This window comes from Glarea lozoyensis, assembly GCF_000409485.1.
Source record: "Glarea lozoyensis ATCC 20868 chromosome Unknown GLAREA2, whole genome shotgun sequence".
NCBI classification, from domain to species: domain Eukaryota; kingdom Fungi; phylum Ascomycota; class Leotiomycetes; order Helotiales; family Helotiaceae; genus Glarea; species Glarea lozoyensis.
In genome coordinates, this window is record NW_007360994.1 from 745,641 (window position 1) to 767,709 (window position 22,069).

General features: G+C 45.9%; 9 protein-coding genes across 9 annotated transcripts; 6 read left to right on the plus strand and 3 right to left on the minus strand.

Annotated features, from left to right (window-relative positions):
- Positions 1 to 735: 735 nt before the first annotated feature.
- GLAREA_03585 (uncharacterized protein) lies at positions 736 to 1,497 on the plus strand (the record flags this gene model as incomplete). The annotated part of the gene is made up of 1 exon (XM_008083838.1): positions 736 to 1,497. The coding sequence occupies one exon, from the start codon at positions 736 to 738 to the stop codon at positions 1,495 to 1,497; it is 762 nt and encodes a 253-aa protein (XP_008082029.1).
- A 3,433-nt stretch (positions 1,498 to 4,930) lies between these two features.
- On the plus strand, positions 4,931 to 6,700 carry GLAREA_03586 (MFS general substrate transporter; the record flags this gene model as incomplete). The annotated part of the gene is made up of 1 exon (XM_008083839.1): positions 4,931 to 6,700. The coding sequence occupies one exon, from the start codon at positions 4,931 to 4,933 to the stop codon at positions 6,698 to 6,700; it is 1,770 nt and encodes a 589-aa protein (XP_008082030.1).
- Positions 6,701 to 7,500: 800 nt separating this feature from the next.
- On the plus strand, positions 7,501 to 9,093 carry GLAREA_03587 (Alkaline phosphatase-like protein; the record flags this gene model as incomplete). Its single annotated transcript, XM_008083840.1, has 2 exons — positions 7,501 to 7,565; positions 7,689 to 9,093. 2 exons carry the CDS (start codon positions 7,501 to 7,503, stop codon positions 9,091 to 9,093), a joined length of 1,470 nt encoding a protein of 489 aa, XP_008082031.1.
- Positions 9,094 to 9,994: 901 nt separating this feature from the next.
- Positions 9,995 to 10,858, minus strand: GLAREA_03588 (Nudix; the record flags this gene model as incomplete). Its single annotated transcript, XM_008083841.1, has 1 exon — positions 9,995 to 10,858. One exon carries the CDS (start codon positions 10,856 to 10,858, stop codon positions 9,995 to 9,997), a length of 864 nt encoding a protein of 287 aa, XP_008082032.1.
- Positions 10,859 to 12,035: 1,177 nt separating this feature from the next.
- On the plus strand, positions 12,036 to 14,636 carry GLAREA_03589 (heterokaryon incompatibility protein; the record flags this gene model as incomplete). Its single annotated transcript, XM_008083842.1, has 4 exons — positions 12,036 to 12,516; positions 12,568 to 12,881; positions 12,979 to 13,317; positions 13,437 to 14,636. 4 exons carry the CDS (start codon positions 12,036 to 12,038, stop codon positions 14,634 to 14,636), a joined length of 2,334 nt encoding a protein of 777 aa, XP_008082033.1.
- A 521-nt stretch (positions 14,637 to 15,157) lies between these two features.
- On the plus strand, positions 15,158 to 16,265 carry GLAREA_03590 (GroES-like protein; the record flags this gene model as incomplete). The annotated part of the gene is made up of 3 exons (XM_008083843.1): positions 15,158 to 15,378; positions 15,436 to 15,930; positions 15,983 to 16,265. The coding sequence occupies 3 exons, from the start codon at positions 15,158 to 15,160 to the stop codon at positions 16,263 to 16,265; spliced, it is 999 nt and encodes a 332-aa protein (XP_008082034.1).
- Positions 16,266 to 16,880: 615 nt separating this feature from the next.
- Positions 16,881 to 17,904, minus strand: GLAREA_03591 (uncharacterized protein; the record flags this gene model as incomplete). Its single annotated transcript, XM_008083844.1, has 5 exons — positions 16,881 to 16,928; positions 16,989 to 17,102; positions 17,152 to 17,486; positions 17,543 to 17,589; positions 17,780 to 17,904. 5 exons carry the CDS (start codon positions 17,902 to 17,904, stop codon positions 16,881 to 16,883), a joined length of 669 nt encoding a protein of 222 aa, XP_008082035.1.
- A 958-nt stretch (positions 17,905 to 18,862) lies between these two features.
- GLAREA_03592 (Nucleotide-diphospho-sugar transferase) lies at positions 18,863 to 19,870 on the plus strand (the record flags this gene model as incomplete). The annotated part of the gene is made up of 1 exon (XM_008083845.1): positions 18,863 to 19,870. One exon carries the CDS (start codon positions 18,863 to 18,865, stop codon positions 19,868 to 19,870), a length of 1,008 nt encoding a protein of 335 aa, XP_008082036.1.
- Positions 19,871 to 19,958: 88 nt separating this feature from the next.
- Positions 19,959 to 22,026, minus strand: GLAREA_03593 (FAD/NAD(P)-binding protein; the record flags this gene model as incomplete). Its single annotated transcript, XM_008083846.1, has 6 exons — positions 19,959 to 20,808; positions 20,853 to 21,032; positions 21,080 to 21,480; positions 21,532 to 21,564; positions 21,617 to 21,843; positions 21,891 to 22,026. 6 exons carry the CDS (start codon positions 22,024 to 22,026, stop codon positions 19,959 to 19,961), a joined length of 1,827 nt encoding a protein of 608 aa, XP_008082037.1.
- Positions 22,027 to 22,069: the final 43 nt, after the last annotated feature.

Genomic DNA, 22,069 nt, shown 5'->3' on the forward strand with positions numbered 1-22,069 from the left:
TATACTGTATTTGTATACGAAGTAATCATGCATATTGTCGGTCGACCAATGACAATCCAGTCCAAATCTTCTAATCCATGACTGAAATAATCGTTGGGTGCTAAGCGAGCCCTCCATCGCCACCTTCCTCAGTCGGTGAAAGCGAGTTGAGCGGCGGCTATTTGTGTGTGAAATCATTTGGCTGATACCAACATTTAAAACTCCTTAAAAGTACACTCTACAGCTAAAAATAAGCGCCGCTCAACTCGCTTTCCCCGCCTTTATTGAGGAATTAATGATTATGGATGGCTCGCCTAGCACCCGACAATCACAGCGGTCAGCGTGAATGTCTACTTGCTACTTCGTACATGCTGTAAACAATCAGCCTTCCACATCTGTGCACTCCTCTAAAATAGCGCAATACCGGACGTCTCTGGTGAATTATGATTGGATAACACCGAACCTTATGAAATAAGGTTACCGTTTAGGGTGGCGGCGGCGAAAGCTGGTCATGTACTACATGTACGAAGTAAAACAAGGCAACAGGCGCCACTAGGGATGCCTGAATTGGGTGGTAGGCAGCAAACTAGCATAGATAGAACTTTCTCGCTGCTTTCTAAAAGCGAAAAGACAAAGCCATACAGAGCAATCGAAATCTGTTCAAAGAGAAACAGCTCAGTCAAGGACATCATCACTCACGTCAGATTATCTATCTCTCACATCAGCTGATTGATCTAATATTGATTTGTTCTTACGATGACGCAACCAACCAAGTTCCGATACTCAACTGGAGTTCTAGAGCCAAAAGACGCTCCCAAATTCGATTGGGAATATCCTATTCCTGTCATAAAATTCTGGAATAGCTTCAGCTATGTCTCCGCGAAGAACTTTCTTCTTAGCTTCGATAAGAACGAAGTTTCGGCACTAAACCTCGATACAAAACATTGCGACTTGAGCCACAAAGAAAAAGCAAATCTCCTGCTCGACACAGTCAAAGGCAAAATCACCTCCCTCGATGCAAGCTCTAAGTCTGGCAATGCCCCATATAAACCGTTATGGGAAACCGACTTCCCTACTTGGCAAAACCTTATGCAAGCCGCTATCTGTATGTACGGAGAGCTTGGGCAGCTGGACGAAGAGATCGAAGCCGAGGAACAAATCATCCTAAGGCGGGGTGACAAGGGAATTGCGGCACAAGCACATGGGCTCGCTGAGCTGTTGGCGAAGCGGGGCAAGCAGGATGACTGTGAGAAAGCTGAGGATCTGGAAAAGAAGGGCTTGCCTTGGTTCGACGAGCATTTGGGGCCAGACTCTCCCCAGGCCTTGTCCGTCAGAAGGGTCCTACTGGCTGCTGTGTGGCGCCAAGGGAAGTATGATGAAGCTGACAAGTTGAAGGCCGAGCTGACTGGACTGATTGACGGGCTGGGAAAGAGTAAGTATAGTGCATATCAGGATGAAGAGAGACAGCTGCTGGAGGGACTCGTAAAGGGATTAGAGTCGAAGAAGAAGGGCAACTAAATGGTGGTCTGAGCTCGTGATTGCTCTGAAGGTGAAGACTTTAGGGGGGAGAACCTTTTTATGTTAAGGATAGGGATGACTACACTCTTTGTAATGGCAACGTATTATTTACCATGTATTACTTTAGATCTTCCTGTTGTTGTAGTAGAATACGTGTTTCAAGAACCACGACTCTCAAACTACCTAGATATAAAAGTTAGCGATTAATACACTTTCCGTAGAAGACTGTCAGCATACTGGTTGCGGTATACACGTGACAAGCTTGGCATTTAATACTTATCTCTAGAGTTCTCTATACACCTCATTCTATTTTAATAGCAGTGAAAGGTTGAATAACGACCGCAAACAACCCCAAAACCACTGCCTTGATCTCACAAAACCTCCGAACTACTCTCCACTACAGTCTACGAAAATACAGATCAAGATGGCAGAAGCAGACGAAGTCTCTATGTTGACCGGAGAATATGCTCCTATACCTGTCTATACAGGCTTAATTCCCTGGCCGCATATGTGCGACCTATACCTGTATATGTACCCTCTATGAACCCGCAATAGAAAGGACAATTAGTCCGCTATTTTTCAAGTTGATGCTCTAATACGAACTTCTAACATTAGAAGTTTGCTATCCGACAAAGGCTTATGGAACTGGGACTCCACAACCATGTACTTGAAGTTATCGCAAGAAACACTACTAGAGCAGGGACCCTAGCTACCTGGAAAAGGGGCAATACTCTAGGGCACTAGTGTCTGGTACAGTCACTGACGAGGCGGCAATTTGTGGTTTTCTTCGCGCTTGCTGGAGCAGGGGACCCAGAAGCTTTGTGTAATGGAACCATTCAAGCCCTGGGAGACTTCACGCCGAACCTGGTAACGATATACAAGCTGTACGCAGACTATGTTAAGTCTATGTACGTCCCAGGAGTCCAAACAGTCAACGAATTCGTGAATTCTCTTCAGTAAATTTAAATGGAACTTGTATGAACGTCTAGAGATTACGGCCGATGAACTAACTAGGAAGGCGATATCATTACTACGTGATATAGGCTTCTGGCCAACTGTCAAGTTTAGAGTACAACAACTAAGCCAACAGAAGCTGTCGGAGATCAATCGTCAGCTAAACTAATACGAACAAAATTGGAAACACAAAGTCTTGCTAGTACCTACAAGAAACGTAGCCGAAGCCACCTGGGCAGACAAGACCAGAGGCAAAGGACGAGGATGAGGAGGAAGATATCATGGAACGCGAGGAAGAGGACACACAAGGCGCGGGAGATAGGGAGGTAGGGAGATGGCGGAAGTGGCAGTAGATACTTGCGCCTGCCTAGTAAGGCTAGCTCTAGAAATAGGAGGGTTAAATAGAGAACGAAATTTAGAAGAAGCTTGACCGAAACTAGTACGCAAGCGAACTAAATCAACAGCAGAGACACGAGTATAGAACGAAGACCTTTAAGAAAGGCTATAAGGTCTAAGAGAAGATACCGGTAGTAAACTTTTTCTAAAGAGAAAACTAGAAAGAGAATATTATAGAATAAAGATATTTCCTTCTATAGTAAGATCTATACTACTAAAACTATTAATAAACACTAATCTTAAGCTCTTTTTACTCTTATATCTATAATACTACTCTAGAAGATAGACTTAGGAGTAACTAGATACTTTATAGATAGTCTAATAGACTTATTGTGTCTTAAGAGAGGGAGAGATTATAACTGCTAAGGTTCGCACCTCGCATAGTTAGATGTTATAGCCCCAGATATAGCGTAGAGTCGAAGCTAATTTGAAATTTAGGACTGTCGACTAAGATGAGATCGTGAACGCTAACATTGGTTGGAGACACTGATCTGACAAGACGAGGGGGGCATGTACTGTGAATATCAAAAGATTTTAACAATATTGTTACACTGTTCTGGCTTGTTTGCGTTACGATAGAGATAGCTTTGGCCTTAAATAGCCCCCAGGCCATTGGCGCAGTAAAGTTTAAAGTTGACAGCTGGAAGTTATCAGTAAGTCAAAGGTAGATTAGGAGCATCAGAAAGTTCAACAGCTTATACCATTGATGATTGCGATGACGTTTTCGAGGAACAACCCATCACCCCTCGCCATTGATAATGTCATTTGCCAGCTGAACATCAGCGGCGTCCCGTAAGAAGGTCTCACGAGGTACAGAATAATTTCCGACATAAGACCTACTTGACAATTAGCTGCAGCTGCAAGCACAGCAAAACAATCATTCTCAGACATACGCTGTGAATAATCCATCAAGCTTGAATGCCCAATTGTTCCATTAGTCAAAATAATATTCTCCTCAGTCACATAGTTCCCTCTTAGGAAGACAAACCGACTTTTGTGGGTTGAAAACACGCATTGAGTGAAGGCAGCTCGAATAGCAGGAGCTACGTCTGTGGTGCTGTCTGCTTTGGCACCGTATGTGAGGATATTGCACTCTTTGGCCCTCTGGGAAAGGGCGTTGTTGGTCCGACTTTCCGATCAATTCTCCACGGGAAGAGGATGAGGATATGAAGGGCGGAGCGAGATTCAAAAGCAAACAAAACTTAACAAGTCCCTTTAAGACAGCTTGTAACGTTGAGAATACCGATCTTAGACGGCAAAACTTAGACAATCAGCAAAATCCCTCCGAGATCAGGCTGTGAGAACCTCTAGAATGCTTTAAATCCATATTTTCTTGTGTGATTGTCGTAATCTTCTTCATCGCGCTTCCTTGTCAGACAGACAGACATGAGGTGTCGTCTCACTTAGTCTCGCCATTTCGAAAGTAAGTAAGTGATTTGGAGTTGGAATGGGGTTCGGTTCGATTTAATATAAAGAGTGGAGAACCTGCTGCCGCCGATCTGTTGTGATTTCAAGCTGCGATGACATTTTTTCCACCACGGTATTATTTCTGATTCGCGCGCATACCCGAAGTGGATTACTCCAGAGTCCAGCCAACTGGATGTCAGTGTTTTCAAGAACAGCAAGCAGACATCCAGAATCACTTCAGAGGTATAGAACATAGTCTATAACTCGCCTGTTCGGCTGACATCCGACCAAAGGTGGGCGCGTGCGAACAGGGGACAGAGGCTATAACTAGACAATGCGCCGCAAGTGTCTTTTCGAGACCTTCAACGCCGTAATGACGAATAAAATGGCCTCCTCATTCGCTCTTCATATTCTTTTGCTGCCATGTTGTCGTCTTGTGAAATATATTGTCAACTTGACGTGCTTGGGTTGGAAATTTTTAGGAAGCGTGCGCGAGGAGATGAACCAAATAAAACCTCTCGAAGAACACCAATTAATGATGTATCTGACTTGACATATCGAATGTACCTAACAAGCTTTCGGAGCCACAAGCCAAGTGACAGCCATTAATACCACCAAGCTTAAGCGAATGCTTAGCCTGCCTTAGCCTCGCCTCCTTTTTTTCTTCGTGTATATAATGCCGAACCTCAAAGTCTCTACCACTGGCGACAATATCAACAACAGACCCGTCGAGTTTTACGACTCCAAGCTCCCGGACTCCAAGTCCAAGATTTCTGCCGAGATCACACAGTCTCCGAGTCCCGTTCTCGGGCCGAAAGATCTCGACAACGATGATCTAACCGAACCAGAGGTCGAGCATCAATCACCATGGCCATGGGCGCGCAAAGCTCGCAAGCCAATTGACCTCGACGCAACCGCCACGACCAGAAGTGTGTTTGATGATCCCTCCATCGCACAATTTTATCTCCCTCGTACAGATCATGAGAACTACAGTCGGTTCGACATCGCCGAAAGGTGGACGTATCGCGAGGAGCGCAGCGTAAAGCGAAAATCTGACATTAAGATCTTCCTTTGGATCTTGGTAATGTTCTTTGCCCTCAACCTCGATCGTGGGAATCTTGGTAATGCTGTCGCTGATAATTTGCTTGACGATATCAGCATCACCACCAACGATTATAACAACGCCCAGAATATGTACCGCATCGGGTTCTTACTTTCCGAGATTCCTTCCCAGATGCTTGGGAAGCGCATTGGTCCTGACCGTTGGATTCCCGTCCAAATCATCTTGTGGAGCTTTGCTGCTGGAGGCCAATTCTTCATGACTGGACGGGCCAGCTTCTTTGCTTGTCGGTTTTTGATTGGCGTCTTTATGGGCGGGTTCATCCCAGATTCCATTTTGTACTTGTCATACTTCTACAAGAAGAGCGAGATGCCCATGCGTCTCGCCTTCTTCTGGTTCGTCGACTCCATGTCCGGCGTCATTGGCTCTTTTATCGCCTACGGTGTTCTGCATATGCGGGGAGTTGACGGGAAGGAAGGATGGCGCTGGCTCTTCCTCATCGAAGCTTTAATCAGTGTCACGATTGGTTTCGCAAGTTTCTTCTTCCTGGTCCCTGGACCGACTCAAACCAAGACCAAGTGGAATCCGAAAGGCTACTTCACCGAGCGCGAAGAGAAGATTATTGTTAATCGCGTCCTTCGTGATGATCCTTCCAAGGGAGATATGCACAATCGCCAAGGTATCAGTCTGAAGCAACTCTGGCAAAGTCTCTCGGACTATGATTTGTGGCCAATATATGTGATTGGTATTCTGTTCCAGATTCCGGAAGGGCCACCAAAATCTTACTTGACACTCACACTCAAACATATTGGGTTCAGCACTTTCAACACAACTCTCCTCGGTATACCAATCACGATTTTCTCATCTCTTAACATGCTGTGGGTCACCTACTTGACCGAGCGCTTCCAACAACGAGCGTACGTCGGCGCCCTTTCTCAGCTTTGGGTGCTGCCGCTCTTGGTCATAGAATACACTTCCGTTCAGTCCCTCTCAAACTGGGGTCAATACGCCGTTCTTTTCTTCTTGTTAGCTCAACCTTCAGTCCACGCTGCGCAAGTGGGATGGTGCTCACGCCTGAGTAATGCAGTACGGACCCGTGCCGTGAGTGCTTGCTTGTACAACATCACTATTCAACTCTCTGGAATCGCTTCTTCGAATATCTATCGTGCGGACGACAAGCCATTATATAAGCGCGGCAATCAGCAACTGATCATCATCAACGTTGCGACTATCGTCTTGTATCTACTCACAAAGGTCTACTACACACAACGGAATAGTTACAAGACGAAGAAGTGGAACTCGATGACGAAGGAAGAGCAGGCCTGGTACTTGGAACACAACTCTGACCAAGGAAACAAGAGACTGGATTTCTTGTTCGCCAGTTAGATGTTAGTTTCTTGAATTGTGAATTGGCCAGGAGATTGAAGACAAGGTGGATTCATGGTGATAAGAGGGGGGATAGGCTATCATATTCTGGAGCATTTGTGCCACTGTGAGATCGTGAAGTAGAGCTCTTGCACAGGTCTTCTGGTGGATGCGCAAATTTATGTACTTTGAAATGAACACAGCTTTTGATGCGTTCTTTCACACCCGTCAGGCATCATCAATACGAAAGACAGCTTTGACACATTCGAGACGCAAATGGCGGCTGAGATGGTGTACTGTCCGTGTCTAATCTCTTGATGAAGATAGAATAGCAGCTAGGAACACTGAGTTGCGTGTCTGGAAAGCGCTAGCATCAAGCAGACTAGAAAGAGTGAATCTGACCTTTTCCACGATACCGCACACAAGCTTCCCCTTTCATGATCGATCTGACAGGAGACTTTTCATACTCGGCCTTGTAACATTTTACTGCCACGTCTGTCGCATATCCCGTTTGTGCATTGTTTTTTGTCTCCACCACACCAAAGGTGGGCTGCGGAAGTGGATTCCTGTCATATATTCCGTGGATTTTGCTCCTACAGAAACACCACCATGCTGTCTTCTCTCCCACCTTAAGACCTCATATTAGTGGCACGTTGATCACGCAAGAGACATATGAAAGCACGTATTTTCAAGGGTTTGTGGTACCATCTATGAAATCCGCCTGTTGCGCATCGTTGAAAATGACTCTCGGCCCAACGAGAACTACTTTTCCAAGTCTCCCTCGCTGCTTCTCACAGTACTCGCTTGACTAGCCAGACACCATGCCCGATCAAGGTACTATCCAAGTAGCTCAACCTAAGAAGAACATCCTCCTTCTCATTGCCGAGTAGGTTTTTAAGGGAGCCCGGAAATTCCTCTTTTGAATGTCTCGAGATTTCTCAAGGCGTTTTTTATCCTCTTCTCGCAATATCCACGATGTGATATTTACTGACTTCTCCGTTGCCTGTAGTGATCTAGGGAAGAATCTAGGCTGTTATGGCTCCGCCGTCCACTCCCCCAATATCGATGCGCTTGCCTCTCAGGCAACGCTTTTCACGCATGCTTTCACAAGCACAGCATCGTGCAGTAACAGCCGCTCAGTTATTTACACCGGTTTACACACACACCAGAGTGGACAATACGGGCTCGCAGGAAAGCAGCACCACTTTGTCATCTTCGACAACATCACCACTTCGCCGGCTTTCTTCCGCGACAATGGCTACCTGACCGGCTTGATTGGAAAAATACACGTTGGTCCGTACTCGGCCTATCCGTGGCATGTGCAGAAGGAAAGTTCTACTCGCGATGTTGCGTGGGTTGCTGATCAGGCAGAAGAGTTTTTCGAGCAGGCGACGAAGGAGGAGAAGCCGTTTTTCTTGACCGTTGGGTACATTGATCCTCATCGCGATATGACCCGTTCTGGGTTTGGGAACCAGGACATCTTTGATGCGAGGACTAAAGACGTTCCCTATGACCCTGCGAGTGTGGAAGTCCCCCCGTATATCAACAACTTGGAAGAATCGAGGTTCGAGTACTCGGAATATTATCGTGCAATTAGCAGACTTGATCAAGGGGTTGGATTTATCCTTGAGAAGTTGAGGGCATCGGGTTTGGAGGAAGATACTTTGGTTATTTTTCTCAGTGATAATGGCCCGCCATTCTTGAATTCTAAAACGACACTGTACGACGCAGGTGTCCGGCTCCCATTCATCGTCCGATGCCCGGGTGCTGCTTCGAAAGGTATCGAAAATCCGAATATGGTGTCTTATGTTGATATTTTCCCCACGTTCCTCGATTGGGCAGGACTTTCTCAAAAGGCGCCTAAAGGCTTAGCAGGTGTCTCCATATTACCCATCATCGACAAGACGAATGTTGTTCCAGAGTCTGAATGGAAGCACCACGTTTTCGGCTCACACACGTTCCACGAAGTGACCAACTACTGGCCAACGCGTTTCCTTCGAACGAGAAGATACAAATATCACCGCAATGTAGCCTGGCGTCTGGACTTTCCTTTCTCTGCAGATCTCTATGGCTCGCTTACTTGGGACGGGATTCGACATTCGCAACCTGTGGGGAAGGAGGGGGACATCATGGTTGGACCGAGAAAGCTAAAGGACTACTTTTTCCGGCCCCCAGAGGAGCTCTATGATCTTGACAAAGATCCGTTGGAGGTCGTCAACTTGGCGAAAGACCCAGGTCAACTACAGCTTTTGTTGGATCTACGGGGAAGGCTCGAGAAATGGCAGGATGAAACGCTGGATCCGTGGCTGTATCGAGATGGTGTGAGTAAGAGGTTTATCCAGCATCATCTAGATGCGGGAATGATTGTGCCGGATAGATTTGATCTGGATCTTGACAACATAAGGATTAGATAAGATATCTGAAAGGTGCATGGGGAGTGGTTAAGTCGAAACGCTTACACATAATTAAGAATTAAGCTTAGGGTTGTCACGATTTTGTTTGTTGCATCGGAAAATTAAAGGATTTGAAACAAAGTGGCCATTATTTGGGCCACAGTTATACAAATGGCTATACTGAACACCTCTTCTGCATTACCAATAGTTGGCTTGCGCAGTCGTCACCTAAACTTACCAACACCGAGTACGGCGTAACGAGCGCTTACGGGCCTACCAGGACCCAGCCAGGTCCACATCAACAACCTTTAAGGTTATTTAAGTGGCTGATCTGCTGAAGGTCGCCAAAATTGCGGCCGTTCTGTGATAGACGTACAGCAGACCTCTCCGTTGTGGTTGGTGAAACCAGCTCTGCACTGTGACGAATGCAAGTAATTTTGTGCCGCAATACATTACTCGGGTGCCTAAACGCCCCCGTGTTTAGCAATCCTAGACATTCGAGCTTGTTTCATTCAGCTCTTGAATAGCCGATATGCAGTATAAACTAATCGCGTTACTTGCTCGAATTCAAACCGCTGGCCAGAGAACATGGACGTCTAGGTAGAATAAATGCGGCTCAGGTCCATTTCTTTGGTGACTTAAGATACGAAACAGGTTCTAATGGGGCGATGAGTATGCTAAGGCCTGAATAACGTAAATTTTAACCTCAAGCTTAATCAGTAAACTTTGACGTCGAGTTTGGGATTTGTGAAGCGACATTCCATCGCTTACCAGGCGAGTTGGGCACGCATGTATCAATACATGTAACCATAATTAAGTACCAAGTAAGATTAAGAATCTCACTTTAATTTAGCAAATATAATCTGACATTGGATTGTGTTTGCATTAAAGGTCAAACAATATGTCAACATCACTCTCCAATCTACCACGACTGATAATCAATCAATTCCTCATGTCTTGCTCTCTTCAAAGCTTCGTAGAGGCTCCAAGCAGCAAGAGTCTTTGCATCTCTAGCCCCAACTCTCCAGAGAAGCTCATAATCCAAAATCCTCACAGTGATCTTTTCTCCCTGCGTCCTCAGTCCAGTGAGCTTCCCTCGCAAGTTCTCAATCTCCTGTCTGTCGAGAATCTTCTCCCACAGAAAGATTGCAATAAACTCATCGGAGCCTCCCGGACTGGGATACATAGCCGCTTGCATCTTCTCATTATGATCTTTTCCATCAACTCCTGCCAAAGCCATTTCGGTAAGATTTTTCAGCTCAGATGCTTTGAGCTTGATCCCCGTTTCCTCAGCAATCTCCTTAGCAGCTACGCCTGCGAATGTATCGGTGAAATCCATCATCCCAGCCGGTATCTCCAGGAAACGCAAACTCCCAGCAGGTACTCTCGGTTGTTCAGTCATGATGACCCATCTTTCGGTGTTCGAGTCGCTAGGACGCAAAATCATGAGCATTGCAACGCTACCACCACGTAAAAATGCAACACCCGGAAGTGTTTCATTCTTGTCGTTCTTTATATCTGCCGAGAGTTTCACGAATCCGATGCGAGTTTTGGTAAACCAGTCAGCCGACTGGACGGTGATGGACTGAAGAGTGTATGGGTTTGCGTGGAATGGGTGTTTAACATCCGTTCTTTGGAGTTCGAGGGTGGAAATCAGGGTCTCGGCCCATTGCTTGAACGGGTGGAAGCCAAGAAGTTCTTCCTTGATTATGTGAGAAGTATCAAATCGTACTTGTGCTGGTGGATCGAACCAGTCAAGGTCAAAGGATGGTTGGAATTTCGACATGTCAGTGGTAACTTTGGTGAGGGAATGTGAAGTTGTGAGTTTTCGAAGGGAGATATAAGTGATGAGAAATAAGACTCGGCTTCAAATTATGTGCTCTCGTTAAGGAGGGTCACCGGGTAGCAGAAATGAGAGCATCTATTAGAGAGCGGAAAATTACCGGGGTCAATGGATAAGGCTGTAGCAATTCTCAGACACTAAAGAGGCGAGGGCAACAGCCTGCGTCTTGTGTTTCAGTTTTCACCCAAGACGAACCACCGCTAGCTAATGATAGGTGTTGTGATGCGTTTCTGCCTACTGACAGGAATACAACCATGCAAAACACGACATGCGTGTACATTTCCAAATATTGTTTAAGATACTTGCGACTATAGCTTGTACCTCTAATGTACCACGAAAGCAAATAGGACCCAAAGTGGGCGCACCATCTGCAGACTTTACAAGGCTGTGTTGGTCTACTTCCCCTGTAGCGACCAATAAACTAGCTTGTACAATTGTTCTAGACATGTACGCCACCAACACCGAGTATGTTACATGAGCGCTAAAGAAGTCAAATCTTAATGTAAAGACACGGCGTGGTTAATATAATAAGTTGGATTAATCAACGTTAGTCTCACCCCAGTCACGAATGAGGTTCTCTGGAGCCAAATCCAACAGACTGATCTGTCACACCTGCTCCATAAATGGCTCTTCTAATAAACGCGACAAGCATTTTTGAGGCCCTTCTGCGGCACGAGCGGCAAACCTTGAATAACATAAGCTGGAAATAACTGGGAGCTGATCTCAAGCGCAAGTAAGGCTATTTTTGACGCGGCAATTTACTGTCGGAAGCCAACTAAAAGATTGGGGCAGGGCTTAGGCAAGGCTTAAGGATGTAACGTCCTACGAAATTGGTGTATATCATAGCTTCTTTCCTTGCATGTCATTCAGCAATAATGCATATGCAGTCATACCCCAATCTCTCCAACCCCTCAATTGTCACCCCATCTCCCACAGTTCTCGATATCACTGGACAAACAACAAGACTGCTGTGCGTAGTTCCAAGCTTCACAATCAGTGAGGCTCCGCTTACTTTTGGTAAAACCACAAGTATCAGCTCCACTCAGAAGGTTGAGTATTTTGTCTCTTGGAAGCTATTATCAGATAATTTTACGACCTCATCCAGACAAACTTGCTCATAATGATCTGCTCGGTATGCTACGGTATGCTGCGAGGGCATCAAGGTAGCGAGTGGAGAGGAACTTACGATTTAATATTCAACCATCACTCGGACCTTGAGAGCCTGGTCAAGAGCGCCAAGGAGAGCTGTGTTATCTGTCGAAGTCTTCTCGCTGAGATCTCCGAGCTTGATCACCAAAATCAAGATTCGGAAATTGAAACCATCCCCGCCGTTCCGTTGGGATTTTACAATTTCTTTCGAAAATTGTTCTATCTTGAATGGCTTGCGCAGAAAGGTCCAGTCAAAGCAGTCGAAAGAAGCAAACTCACTAGTGCATACTTGTCAGAAATTTTCAAAGAAGGTTACCCTGGTATTTACCGTCTGGACTTTAAGTTACATGATAAGAGACGAGTGGGAACTTTCGTGCTTCATCGAGTCGACGCACGCGCAGATGAAGTACGGCAGGCAAGCTTGGTTAAAACTTCCGTAACATCTACTACCGGTAAGTCAATGTCCATTGTGAGCGACCAAAGCTTCGCTAACTCTGTTCAAGAGAAATTCCTGACGAGTATGCTTCATACGCCCTTCTCGGAAAGCACTGAATCGGGAGAAGCTTTAAGCTTGGCCAGAAGTTGGATGGCGGATTGCGGGAAGAATCATAAAGCGTGTCCTCGCGGACCGAAATTCAACGACTGGTATCCTAGCCGCTTACTCGATCTGGGAGAGCCAGATAAAGACAATAAACGAGTCCAGAGCAACAAGGTTCATTTAATATCCACTAGCGACACGACAGGCCGTTTCAAGGAAGGGTTCAAGATTGAAAATGAGTTCTATGTTACACTCAGTCATTGTTGGGGTAAAGCAAAGGTATGTATTTCCTTTCCTTCAAATATGCAACTTTTTAGACATCTTTGGCGTGCTAAAGCCCACTTTCTTGAGTAAACTGACAGTAAGAAATAAACAGTTCACCACATTGACGGAAAACAACATCGAAGAATTTCATGAAGAAGGCATCGAGATCGACACTCTTCCAAAGTCGTTTCAGGACGCTATAAGATTTTCGCGCCGACTAAGCAAATATGTCAGGTACATATGGATTGATTCATTATGTATCATACAGGGCAAAAGCAAAAATCAATACGAAGATTGGCTTCGAGAGTCAGCATCAATGCACAGGATCTATCAGAACTCGTATTGTAATCTTTCAGCTACGGCAGCCACAGACAGCGAAAAAGGGCTTTTCTTCGATGGGGCACCACATCAGTTATGGGAAGATGATATTAATCTAAATGTAGAAGGAATTGTAAGTGACGTCTCCAATTTGCTCCACTTCCCCAAAAGCGGAATCTCAATCTAAGGTTATGACTGAAGATTTTGCCGCTGCCCCCCCTTCTTAGTAGACAGCATGCTAACAACTCGTAGCCTGGTCGAAACAAACCTTGGCAGAAGAGTCTTCCTGAAAATCCATTCGATACCCCAATAAACACTGTGAACAAGCCTAAAAGTGTCGAAAGACAACAAGTTGAGCGCTGTCGCATTTTAGACGTGTCATTCTGGCAAAGACACGTCGATGATGCACCCGTCAATAGAAGAGGATGGGTTTTGCAAGAGAGAATAATGGCACCACGTGTTCTACATTTCTGTTCTGATCAAATCGCATGGGAGTGTCGTGAGTTGGAGGCTTCTGAGTCCTCACGAAGCGGGCTTCAAAACTTCCGCATGCAGGCGGGAGACATCGTCCGCAAAACCAATCTGAAAACTCTAATACCACATCTAGCTCTTGCGGATCAAGACTCACAAATAAGCTATTATCAGAATTGGAACAGAGTCGTGGAAGTATACTCAAAACTGGGACTTAGGAACCCCGAGGATAAGCTCATCGCCTTGTCTGGTATAGCTTCAATTATGCACCGCCATATCAAAGATGACTATCTGGGTGGAATGTGGAGGACGTACCTGGAGAGTCAGCTACTTTGGTACGTCGATCCCTGGTTTGAGGAAGGTCGATTCTATTACATGTCGGAGAGAGCAACGGAGTATCGAGCTCCAAGCTTCTCATGGGCTGCAATAGACGCGAAACATGGAGTGAAGTGTGGTGAGATTACAGACAACGACCTCCACTTTGAGGTGCTCAAAATCAACGTACAACCAAAGTCTGAGGACAACCCATTTGGTTTGATCAAAACCCTTTCCGATGGTGTTACTAATGTGATGGAGATTGGAGGTCTCGTCAAACGGATTGTAATGTCTAAGCCGGTCGATCCAAACGGCGTCGAACGGTACGAATGGAAGCTGGTTCCCAAAGACAACACTTCAGTGGAAAGCCACCGCAACGTATTCTTGGATAGTCCGGACAGCGATAACCTTCTGGGACTAGCTGCAAACTTGTATTGCATGGCAGCTCGGACGGACGCTGCAGGGTATTTTATCTGTCTCTTACTTCAATTGGAGAAGAATTCAAAGGGCGAAGGAACTGGTTATTACAAGCGCGTCGGTTTAACCAAAGTGCCGAATTATGAGAAGGGCCACGAGGAGGTTCTTGGAACGTCGATAGACGACAAAGACATACCGAGTAGTATGTGGGACGCTGAGAAGAAGAGACACGTGATAGAGCTGGTGTGAAGAACCATGTCACACAGCTGCTATCTTCGAGTGGGAAAGGATTGTTGATGTCCTTGTAGTAAATGTTTTTTGCAAGTCGTTCTGTCGGTTTTGTTATTCGGTGAGGCCCGTCGTTGTACGCGGCGTTGTATTTTCTGGAAATATACAATGCTTATTGGCCTTTCCCGCGTTTTTGTTGACTCCACCAGTTTCCTAAAAGGGCCATTGCATTAGTTCAGGATGCAGCCAGCATGCAGCTGACAGGGGCTCCAAATTTAAATGTTCACTGTAAGCCAAACACATTGTGGTCCAAGACGACAGAAAGTTCTCGCATTGATGGCGACTTTAAACATGCAGAAACTCTGTTTAGAGGCATTGCAGTCTTCTTGTCGCTTACAGAGCGAGGATCCACCATTATCTTGAAACGGAAATGTAGTTCAATATATAATTCGGACGGACCATACATAATATGTAGCTTTTTCCGTCCATACACTCAACTCCCTCTAATTTCAAAGACCTGATTTCCATTTCAAAATCTTATTATGGCGATAGAATTTACCGTTTTCAAAGGCAGCTCGAGTGGAGAAATAACCGAAGCGAAAACCACTCTCCCAGAACTCCTTTCAAACCAAGTGCTTTTGGAACACACACACTCCGGAGTTTGTGGCACTGATGCTCACTATGTCCATACCGACATGGTTCTAGGCCACGAGGGAGTAGGAGTTGCGAGAGCAATAGGCTCCGCCGTCAAGGGCTTCAAAATGTACTTTCAATCAAATTTTCCTTCAATCATCTCGCAACGCTGACAAGCCTCTCTCAGTGGAGACAGGATCGGCTTTGGCTACGTCAAAGGCAGCTGCGGCGAGTGTGAGCAATGCAAAGCGGGATACGGCTGGCATTGCGAGGTGGATCGACATGCATTTGGGATGAACGATCTTGATCAAGGATCCTTCGCAACCCATAGCGTCTGGCCAACGAACCGCCTTGTCAAGCTTCCAGATGCAATCGCAAGCGCCGATGCTGGACCATTCATGTGCGCTGGTCAGACAGTGTTCGTACCTTTGTGGAGAAACAAGGTGAAAAAGGGTGACCGAGTAGGCGTGATCGGTATCGGCGGCCTAGGACATCTTGCAATTCAGTTTGCTGCCGCTTGGGGCTGCGAGGTCGTGGTGTTTTCGAGCTCAGATAGCAAGAAGGAGGAAGCTTTAGGGTTTGGGGCGAAGGAATTCTGGAACACTAACAAAATGACTGGAGATGGGGTTGGTAAGCTGAATCATCTGATTGTGACGACAAGTAAAATACCAGATTGGTCCATGTTTGTTCCCCGCCGTGTTCCTCGAAGCTTTGTCTGTACTAAAACAAAGCAGATATGCCAATCTCATGGCACCATTTGGCCACATATATCCACTTACAATCCAGTTCGGTACGCGATTTACATTCCCATATGAGGTTTTGGTCTTGAAAGAGCTCTCTATCACCGGGAGTTGTTCTTCTAGTATGGAGGAAATCCGCGCGATGCTAGACTTCGTTGTTACTCATAACATTCGACCGACGATCGTCAAGTTTCCCATGTCTGTAGACGGGATATCCGACGCATTGAAGAAGCTCGACGCAGGGGAGATTCGATATCGGGCGGTCTTGGAAGTCTAGAAGTTTCATAGCATTATCATAGTATTGACGTCCTTTAACAAAACAACTTGATCTTCCAGCACCCAATGAAAGGGCGCAGGATGATCATTTGATGATTCTGCCACTATATTCACCTGATCCCAGTCTATACTCGCATATTCTCCCGCTTGGGTCAAACACTTCATGAACCACACATAATCAGGAGAGTCTTTCACTGACGCTAATACGCCAATCAACAGCGCCCACACCAAAACTGCAGGGTCAGAGAATCGATCACTTCGGGGAAGCGTCAGTGCTACCGTGATCGAGTTCTTCAAATGCGTCAAAAGTCTAGTGATCAGTCTGCTAAAGCGACTTATTCCTCTGAGTACCGTGTGAGAGAATATGAGAGCCGAGGTGGCAGTGATGGAAACCGTTATTGGAGTCGCATCCGAATGCATGAGCTGTAGCAACTCGCGATCCGAGATCAGAAATTGCTCACCCAGACTGATGCGTCTCTCAATAGATAAATCGCTTCGAGCTCTCTCTATCAATTCGTTGGAGATATGGCGTAGGCGGAGGATGATATGGGAGTTTGCTAGCTGAAAATTTCTCATTTGAAATATTAACTGGCTGGGTTGACGGAGCTCCGAATCCTCAATAACCAGCTGGCGACTCGATACCTGTGCGTGGCACGAATCCGTCCTAGAGCCAGGTCAGCTTTGTGTCAAAAAATTTATCCAATAATGTAGCGTACCATCTTACTAGGCGAGCGATCAAACCGTCGAAGCCTAGTTGACATAATCCAGCCCTCGATGCGACCATAGCATGTAAACCCTTGAAATGCATCTCTGCCTCATGTGCATCACCCAGAAGAAACTGGTATGTCAGCAGATATTCTTGGAACCCCGCGGATAGGGGTGTCTACATTAACACTTGCAAGACAAGTCACAGACGCGACGACCTCATCGCTGATTTCGCCATTTCGTAGCCTCTCGTTGATACTGTGAATGGCTACCTGTTTAACTTTAAGAAGTTGATCGGTCTGTCGAAACGATACGGGCGTCATGTCACCGTTCAGCAACGCCCAATGGTACAAGGTGCTGTGAAACAATCCAGGATCTTTCAATGCGTAGCTAAGCCAGCCTGTCTCGACCGTGACAGTACATAGCGATTTAGATCGATGATACAAGACTAAAAAATCAGGACTTCTTATCAAAACGGTGGCGGAGGTAACTTGCAGTGGTGTAAAAGGAACTTTGTCTGCTTATTCATTTTAATATGCAGACCCGCAAGATTGATTAGGTCCTGTGTCGAACTGAGACTTTCAGGAACCGAACCGGCTTGTATCGATTCGCCTGATTGACTAAGCGTAACACTATGTCAGTCATTTTCTAATGTTTGTTCGATACGGCCCATTGTCAAATTCTAACGGCCCGTCAAATTTTGTGATCAACATCTTGTTTCAAGACAACTGATTTCGAAAAGAACTTAAGGCAAACTCTGGTTCCAATCTCATTGACCCAGCTGCTGTAATTTGTCCTTCAAACACTCACAAATTCCCATCTCCACTTTCACCCTCAGAATATTCCCTTCGATCCTCTTTCGGCGTAATTGCAACTCCAGCCACACTCCGTAACCGTGTTCTTCGTTGAGTTACTAATCTATCCATGACATGCATCTTGATCTGCGATCTCGTGTGCCGTGCATGAGGCGTATTCCCAGTTTCCTGGATAAAAAGAAGCGAGTTATCCATGGCCTGTGTAACACCGGGACTTCGAAATAGGATGATCTCGTACTTCTGCGGTTTAGCGAAAGCTCATATGTGACGAGTTGTTTCGATTTTCGTTGAAGTGCTCGACAGGTAAACGTAATGTAAGAACTTAGTCATTAAAGTGAATTGCCGTGAGCGACAAGAGTCTTGCAATTATATAACTTGGGTATCGCAAGCTAGCCTTACCTAATGGGGGCGTCTTTCTCCTTGATTAATAACCAAGTTCGCCGGGGGATATTACGAAGATATCGGTGAACACGGCTCTGTGATCCTCCTGCGAACTCCTCGGTTAAATGTACAGTGCTGCCAATCAAGCTCCGTTCATGTAGCCTTTTAGATAAGCCAAGCGACCTAAGATTCAGAGCCCGATCTGACGGGATTTGAAATGTCGACTAATAATAATAATAACCTGTAGGGGCGTTAGCGAAGAAGTTATCGTAATTCATGCAAAATTTACTTCTTTTGCGCTTCATTATTTTGCCAGCCAGATTTTGTGATCATCTTGAATGGAACTACTTCTCGGAATTTATCCCTGCCGCGTTGGGCGCAGATTCTACACACTTACACTTCAATATCACCAAGACAACCGAAAGTATTTCAATACCATTATCTGACTTAGTGAACAGCATCGCGGACTTTAAAATAGCACTGTGTAAAATCCGTATCGAAAACACCGTTACATCCGCCAGGGTAAAATAATTTAGGCAAGTGAAAGTCGTGTAATCCTTCAATAACAGAATTACCCCACCAACAAGTCAGCTGTTCGGGCTTTTGAATGAATGCAAATAACGAACAAGTGTTGTCTTCCAGGGATGCGTCTCAAAAGAATATTTTGCCATGTCTTGGGTGAAAAATTATGCCCAAAATGCGTCACTCCGCCCAACCCATTTCATCGTCCAGACTCTTCAAAATCATCATATTCGTACTTTTGTTCATCGTTACTCCATACAGAATAATTTCTGTCTTGCTAGAATGGTGGCGTGGACCAACATTGGCACTGGCATATGCGACACTTCTCATGGAGAATTCCGGAACGACCGAGACTGGAGATGATTACTTTCGTAGCATTCGATTGTTGAACTACCAACTCAAGCACGATGAGAAAACGCGAACTCAACACTCTATCCCACTACTAGTGCTTGTAACACCAGAAGTACATCAGTGGAAGCGGAAACAGTTATCGGACGAGGGCGCAACCGTCGTGGCAGTGGAGAAGTTTGATTCGGCTTGGATCAAGCCTGGGGCACCGAGGTGGCAAGATGTAATGACGAAACTCAGACTATTTGAGTTCGAAGAGTTTGACAGGATTCTCTTCCTCGATGCAGACACCTTTCTGCTCAGACCACTTGACGGAGTCTTCAAGGAACGGGTGACGGCGCCTCGAAGAACGCTACACAACTCAAGATACAAAGCTGATGAGGGTCCACTACCGAATGAATTCGTGTTTGCGACATTATCTGAGGTGACGCATGTTATTCACGACTATCCGCCTGTACCAATGTCATATTTCAATGCTGGCTTCTTCTTGTTCGCTCCGTCAAAAGCACTTCTTCAGTATTACAGATCGCTCTTTCACTTGAAAGACCGCTTTGATACGACATATCCAGAACAAAATTTGCTCAATTACGCCCATCGACTAGACGGAAATATGCCATGGGGAAGGTTGCATCATAGTTGGAACATTGTGTTGCCAAACATGGATGATGTCAAAGCAGGCGTGGCCAGTGTCCATGCAAAACTTTGGACTGAGGGAGAAGCTTTGAAACCTGTGCCAAGAGGATTGCAAGAGATGTGGCGGAAGAAAAACAAGGAAATGGAAGAGTTCTATAAGAGGAAGGCCAACCAAAGCGATAAAATTCATCGGCTTCCGTAATTCGCAAAGCTGAAGCTGCTCTAAACTCATTCTGAAAGGACATTCGCATATTTTCTAACAGCGTAAGCTGATAGTATTATTTCAGTACCTACGAATCGGTAGACTTTCCCAATATCGTTTTGAGCACGTGAACCAACTTCTCCTTTGGCGAATCGATCATACTATGACACCTCCATGCGACGAATCGATCCGGGCGAACCAGAATGCATCCGTCTTCCTCAATCTCTCTGCGTCGAGCCCAGTCGGAATAGACGTCTTCGTAGTCTTGCATCCAGCCAATGGAATATGCTTGGAATTCAACCCCGACCATGGCCGACGCTCCAGCAGCTGCCGTTTTCCACTTCTCGCCGCCAATACCAGTTATCAGAGTGAATCTTCCATGACCTGCCAGATCGATAGTTGATATCGGCTTCTCTGGACAACGCGTATTAAGCCAAGCATGTGGAAGCCGGCTACCTGGATACGTCGTGATAGCATAATGCAAAACGGGATTAGCCGGGAGTGGCGGGCGAGAACCTTCATCGGATAGATAGACTGCATTGGATTCGTATCGCTGGTTCATTTCAACACCAACACCGTGAAACTCTGTGGAGGTTCCCTCAATAGCAATCCGCAAGTTTTCTCTACGCTCTTTTCCACCGGGAGTGGCTTCGGATAATTCGGCGAACTGCTTTTTGCGAATTTCGAGCGAAGAGCCTAACATGCCTAGTGCGTCCCAGACATGCTGGTGATCTCTCAAACCTTGGTTTGCTCGAGCTATAACTGATGCTCCCACCGGTTGCCGTTCTGGCGAGTACGAATCGAGTAAAGCTGGGTCTGCTTTTTCCTTCATTACATAGGCAATTTTCCAGGCCAGGTTGTAGGCATCTTGAATGCAGGTGTTCGAACCGAGACCGTTGAATGGCGGATGTCGGTGGACTGCATCACCAAGGCAAAAACTATGAAATCAGAAAACATTTTGCCAAATGGAGGATGAACATACATGTTTCCATCAGAATAATACTCGGCAACAGTTTCGTTGACGAACCACTTTGAAACACCGAGAATCTCCACAGGCAAGGAATCATCTCCCACCATCTTCTTCACGCAATTAAGATATTCTTCATGTGTAGGGGAAAAGTCAACACCTGCTCCTGGAGCAGGTAACAGGATAAACATCCATCTAATGAAAATTAGTATGGTAAAACCCAAGACTCCCACTGCACTCACTCATTCCACGGCTTCACCATTCTTACGATCGCCGTCCAACCAAAAGGATATGATTCCTCGTCTGGCGACATGACCCAATGTAGGTTCCCAATCCTGTGCTTGACTGCCTCGCCCAATTCAACTTTTACGAGTACGTTCGTTGCCAAACCTTGACCGGGTTTTTTCAACAGTGGTATTTGTAATTGCCGCATGATCTGACTTCGTCCCCCATCACAACCAAACAAGTATCTCGACTTGATGTAATACGTATGTTTGCTCAGATTATCCTGTATCTTGCTGACAATGCTGCCATCGCTACGTTTCTCGAAGGAGATAAAGGATGTGTCAAATCGGCAGGAGAAACCATTATGAGTTGCATGTTTGACGAGAATTGGTTCCAATACCGTCTGGGGAATATCCACCTGCAGCCAACCGATCAGAATTTATACTTCGAGGACCGAATCTTCGCTTACATGACTACAAGGACTAGCCGCATCATAGTCTCCCTATCAATAGCCATTAGCATCGAAATTTTTAGCTACTTGCAGCTTAACTCACAGCTCGAGCAGGATCGTTCCCCCACGAATATATCCGACCAAACTCTTCCCCAGTCATACTCCTGCACCATCTCGTGTGTAACATGCAATCCCCCTTAACAGCCGCGTTTTTGCATGCTTCCTCGAGTCCTATGTCTCGCAGACATTCCAATGCTGCCATGTTCGTGATGTGCGCTCGAGGGGTATCTGCCGTCGATGGTGTGGAGGCGAGCATGATTCCTTTCAGTCCTATGGATGTTAGCATTGAAGGATGCCAAATCGGACTTTGAACTCACCATGCTGTGCAAGGAAACATGCCAACGAAGCCCCAGCAGGTCCAGCTCCCACGATGAGGAGATCAGTTTCTACCATTTCGACCTCAGGGGTTGTTCCATTGCTTTGTTGCGTCTCGTCCATTTTGGAGGCGGTCATTGTTGACAGTGGGATCGTATTAGCCGGGTTCGAAGTATCGAGT